At 35.9% G+C, this 5,705-nt stretch overlaps 1 protein-coding gene across 1 annotated transcript; it reads right to left on the reverse strand.

The window, feature by feature from the left end:
• Positions 1-324: 324 nt before the first annotated feature.
• Positions 325-2,969, reverse strand: LOC126602222 (agamous-like MADS-box protein TM6). Its single transcript, XM_050269052.1, has 7 exons — positions 2,686-2,969; positions 2,504-2,570; positions 2,325-2,386; positions 2,087-2,186; positions 1,116-1,157; positions 975-1,019; positions 325-847 (listed from the first exon to the last, which is right to left on the reverse strand). Exons 1-7 carry the CDS (start codon positions 2,871-2,873, stop codon positions 632-634), a joined length of 720 nt encoding a protein of 239 aa, XP_050125009.1. The 5' UTR covers positions 2,874-2,969; the 3' UTR covers positions 325-631.
• Positions 2,970-5,705: the final 2,736 nt, after the last annotated feature.

Consider the following 5,705-nt stretch of genomic DNA (forward strand, 5'->3'; position numbering starts at 1 on the left):
TCCACACTAGTGACCGGAGCAATCTAGTGAAGGTCACAAACTTGACACTTTCTGTTGTACCAAAGTCCTCACTGATTTTGTGTATCAATAAACTTTATATGTTTACCGTGGATAAAAATCATCATCATTTAAACATTAAAAGTTCGATGATGATAAACGACCAACATAACATATTAAATTGTATCAGTATCAACACAAAAGTGGTTTAAATGACAAAAGAAAGAAAGAATTAAAGACAAAATATCCCTCTACGCATACATCTTTCATAAAATTCCAACAGAGATGTAGAGCCAATATAAAACATCCAAGATAAACAAACCAAAATACCAAAACAGTGTCAGCCATGATATATATAGAATAGAAGTATTATACAAACAAACCAACAAGCAAGAAGGGCACGGAAGTGTTCATAATATTATTACTTTCAGGCCATAGATTCTTGTCTTAGTGTTATCATTAAATAAAACATCCCAGATATATTTATGCATATGTTTTTAGAGGTAATCCAAGTGCCTAAAGATCATCACTAAAAAAACACTTTAGAACATAAGCAGTTAAGTCTCTGAGGAATATATATAAAATTATAAGTGACCTTAATATAAAACTTAGTGGCGATTAATCATCTCTCGGATCACGATGAAGCAAGGCGGAGATCATGTAGATGAGTGATGGAGGAGCCGAGCGAACTTCCTCTGTGGTGGTGGAGGTTAGGGTGGTGGAGCTGGTCGGAGTTGCGGTGGAGCTGGAAAGTGTACAAGTTATTTGCCCCATTTGCCAATACAAGTGCAGACTCATAGTCTCCCTCATTGTCCACATAACAATATTGTGGATTCTCACTGGCAGCTTCCTGGTCAAAATCCAAATTTAACAAACATGTTATCAGATATCATTAAAAAAAGATAATAATTAAAGGAATTCATTAGAAATTGAATTGATTTTAGAATGCTTGATTATATATATATATATATGCTTACATAGCCATGCAGCATGTTTCCTCTTCTTTCCTCCAAGTTCTTAAGCTGCAGTGGTGGAATTAAATTAAATTTCAAGAATAGTACTAGAAGATTACAAATATTAATTTATGATCCAGTACAAATTTCTAATGATATAATTACCTTCTTCTTGGTGGTCTCCGTTTGAGTTTTGATCACATGGTACTGTAAAAATGCAACAAATGTCATTGCCAAATCCATCATCAGTACCAATAACCGCAGACAAACTTCAAGAAGCTCAAATCAAGTTCTTGTGTTGCATTTCTAAAAGGATAGGGAGAAAGCCTTCGGAATGTGAGAATTGAGATGCAGTATGAAGGTATGATGTATAAGTGGCAGGAGGCCAAAGCAACTTAATTAGTTAGCAATGATCAAAAGGAATCGAGTACGGCCCATTTTATCATCATGGATAATCAGAGGTAAAAATTCAAAAGGTTCCTCCAAATTTTATGAGAGATAATTTCAAGTGCCGGATGTTTAAGCAATAATCCATATGTTATAATATAAGTGGAGAAAATTATATATTTTTTTGTGTTTATCCACTTGCATTATAATACGCAAAATACCCATTTAATATTGGGTACTTCGAAAATTTTCTCAAATTCTACGAGTCTTTTGTCTTTCTAGACCCAATTTGACTAGATCATCCATTGTAACATTTTTCTCACGATTATTCAGTAAGATCCTGCCACACCTAGAAATTAAAATTTTTCTCATTTTTAATCGAAATCTCAAATTTCAAGGTGTTTTCATACTGATGACAGATTATCAAGGCTTGTCTGCGAGGGATTACAAAATTCTACATGTCTAAAAAATTGTTTATTATATGAAATTCCTCGAAGTAAATGTTTATCATGAAGATCAAAAGTAAAATAAATAAATGTTTGTCATGAAAAATTGTTATCCTATATTTTATGAAATTCTACAAAATTTGTTTATTATTATGAAATTCATCAAGACTTAATATGGACTAAATTTCTGAAACCCTGAGATGAGATGATTTTTACAGATCTATATCCAGGCAACACCTTTTGGAATTTATAATTATTTTTTGATACCAAAAACTAAAACTAAATAGAAACGAAAAATCCGACCTTTCTTTCACGTATGGCATCTAAGGAAGATTGCATCTTATCCTCAAGAGAACGGAGATCGTCATAGCTCAGACCATTTAGATCATGGCCCAACCTCTGCCTGTTAAGTTTACATATTAATTTATACATGTATTGCTCTAATCCTGTAATAATCATATATATAACATATATTCCTCTCAGAAACAAATTGAATTTTTTTTGGTTTTCCCAATTAATTAGCTTGAATAATAGATGTTACCTGATCTCTCTCCTCAGCTTATTGTTGATCTCTTTCAACTTCCACAAGGTGTCTTTCATAGACTGCAACCACCAAAGAACCAATTAATTAACCAGAAACAAAAACACTAAAAAACTTCCAAGAAAAAAAATAAACAAATAAAATTAGTGGAGAGTATATCCTTCATTATTATAATTAACCTCGTAGTGTGTCCTCCATAGATCGATCCCCATAGTTTTCTGATAGTCATCATACATACTCTTGGTCCTATTACATCAAATTTTAAGTAGACATTGCAAAAAAAAAAAAAGGAGGAAATTAATTACAAAAAAATAGAGAAATTAATGAAATAATAATAGGGTTTGATGAGAGAAGGACGTACGTAGTGGTAGGGCTGATATACTCGTGCATTTTACTAGTGTTGGAGAGCATGATGAGGGAGACCTTGGCATCACAGAGAACGGTGAGCTCCTGAGCCTTCTTGAAGATCCCATTTCTTCTCTTGGAGTAGGTCACCTGCCTGTTGGTCTGGTTTTCGATCAGCTTGATCTCAATCTTTCCACGACCCATAATCTCTCTCTCAATTTTCTTACTTTTTTCTAGTAATTTTCAGATCTTGTTTTAGTTGATATATCAAAGAAATGGGAAGAGGGTTGGTTGTATATATAATGGAAGTCATGTGCTGGATGAAGAAATGGAGAGGAAAGCAGAAAGGTTTCTATATCGGGAAAGTGAGATGAAAAGTTAAGTTGTAGTCTAACCAGGAATGTCTGCTTCTTAAACTGCTCACTTCTAAGCTTTATATATATATATATGATATATCTAGCTTAGTCTTGTAGGCTTTTAGGCTTGTAGCTAGCTAGCTAGGGCCTAGAGCTTGTTATAGTTGCTAGGTTAAATGTTAGTTCTGAATGACTGAATCTACTGATGATAGCGTGTGATGCAGCTATAGTGCGTAGGGTTTCGATGCTTATGACCACGACAGTACAGGAACACAAACACACGAGTTCTGTTCAGCGTGCTAGTTGAGTTAGCAGTTTCATAATATCATTTTAGAGCAACTCCAACTCTTAGAGCGATAATTGTCCAAGCTATTAGGCAATTGGCAATTATTGCTTTAGATCAGTTCCACCCTTAAAAAAATATTAGCATCAGTGAACCGTGATATATCATAATGAACAGTGTTAGGCCAAATGCATCTTTATTCTTAAAAAAATGCGCTGGCACACAGTTTAAAAAATACGCTGGCACAAACGATCTCCACCCCTACAAAATGCGCTAGTAATCAATCCATTTAAAATATTTTAAATTTTTTATAAAAGAATAAATAAATAAAATAGTTTTAATTTCAGATAGGATTTTTAACCAATCTCGTTACACTATGTGTCATTATCCGAACGTACTATTTTGTGAATAGATTTCCGCTAAGATTTTCAACCAATCCCGACGTGCCACGTGTCACTATCTTTTACAATAATTTAACCAAGATTACGATAAGATTTTCAACCAATCTTGTCACGCCACTTGTCATTATCTGAATATACTATTTTGTGGATAGATTTCCGATAAGATTTTCAACCAATCTCGACACGCCACGTGTCACTATCTGTTTACAATAATTTAGCCAAGATTACGATAAGATTTTCAACCAATCTTGTCACGCCACGTGTCATTATCCGAACGTACTATTTTGTGGATAGATTTCCGATAAGAATTTCAACCAATCCCAATGCGCCATGTGTTACTTCATGTTTACAATAATTTAGCCAAAATTTCGATAAGATTTTCAACTAATCAGGTAGTGCCACATGGCATTGTCCAGAACCTCATCTTTTTTTTTTTTCCATATAAACCCTACATTCCCTTCATCAATCCTCACACCAAACTCAATCATTCTTTTTAGCATATAATCCTTCTTCATCGTTTTCAAATCTTAAGTTCTTACAATGTCTTCAAGGAGAGTGTATAAACAGTTTGAGGAGCAACATAAAAGATTGTTGGCATAACAGGAAGAATTGGTCAATCTTGAGGAGGGTGGAGGTGGAGATGAGGCTTTCGCAATGGAGGAGGATGAGGATGAGGATGATGACCATAGAACGCAGAGGGCCTCACATTTCCGCTGTGTCATGGAAGCTGTGGGTCAGATTGGCAAACTCGGACAAGCCGCAAACTTTGATAGAAAAAGGGAAAGACGAGGTAAAGATCTCTTGGAAGATTATTTTATTCCCAACAGCGTATTCCTGATCATGTTTTTAGACATCATTTTAGAATGCAACAAAGTTTGTTTGACAAAATCATGAGTGCTATTTGCATCCATGATCCATACTTTGTGCAAAAGGAGGATGCTTTTCATGTTCTAGGTCTTCTTCCTGAGCAAAAAATTATGGCTTCCTTGAGAATGCTTGCATATAGAGCATCTGCATATTAAGTGGATGAGATCGCGAGGATGGGAAAAACAATTGTTCTGGAGTCCCTGATGCAACTTTGCAATTGAAGCCCTCTGCACCAATGAGTACCTCCGGAAGCCCACACCAAGGGGCATGCGAAGGCTTTTGAGGAAAGGTGAGATGCAAGACTTCCCTGGCATGATTGGAAGCATCCACTGCATGCACTAGACTTGGAAAAACTATCCAAGTGCATGGCAAAGAGCTTATGGTGATATAAAAGGAGACAAAAGTATCATTTTGGAAGCGGTGGCTTCATTTGATATATGGATTTGGCATGCTTTTTTTGGTGTTCCAGGAGCTCAGAATGACCTAAATGTCCTTGCCCAATCTCCAGTGTTCGATGAACTACTGTAAGGAAAATCACCGAGGTGCACATATTGGATTAATGGTCATTGTTTGTACCATATTTGACCAATCCCGAAACTACCGAGCATCGGTCAACGTTATACCGTTAAGGACCCAGAAGAGTTTCCCTCCAACCAGGAGGCCAATCACAACGTGATACGTGTCGACATCAGAAACCAATCATAGCGCGACACATGTTAATATCAGAAGCCAATCACAACACGACACGTGTCAATGTCAGAACAAAGCTATAAACTCTCTTCTATAAAAGGAGATCATTCTCCCACAACATTTCCTAATGTCATTTGTACTAAATCATTCACTAGTACTCACTAAAGGAGAGCTTGAACCTATGTACTTATGTAAACCCTTCACAATTAATGAGAACTCCTCTACTTTGTAGACGTAACCAATCTGGGTGAACCACGAACATCTTGTGTTTGCTTCCCTCTCTCTATCCATTTACATACTTATCCACACTAGTGACCGGAGCAATGTAGCGAAGGTCACAAACTTAACATTTTCTGTTGTACCAAAGTCCCCACTGATTTTGTGCATTAACATTTGGCGCCGTCTGTGGGAATCACACTTTTTCTTACTCTCTTCAGCT

The sequence above is a fragment of the Malus sylvestris genome, chromosome 15 (genome assembly GCF_916048215.2).
Source record: "Malus sylvestris chromosome 15, drMalSylv7.2, whole genome shotgun sequence".
NCBI classification, from domain to species: Eukaryota; Viridiplantae; Streptophyta; class Magnoliopsida; order Rosales; family Rosaceae; genus Malus; species Malus sylvestris.

Bases quoted from the DNA above. Each gene is read 5' to 3' on its own strand.
- LOC126602222 (XM_050269052.1), bottom strand. From the start codon at position 2,873: ATGGGTCGTGGAAAGATTGAGATCAAGCTGATCGAAAACCAGACCAAC. The intron at 1,158-2,086 runs GTCGGATTTTTC...GCATTTTTACAG, and splicing joins ATGCCATACGTGAAAGAAAG to TACCATGTGATCAAAACTCA. The intron at 848-974 runs GTAAGCATATAT...GATTTTGACCAG, and splicing joins GAAACATGCTGCATGGCTAT to GAAGCTGCCAGTGAGAATCC.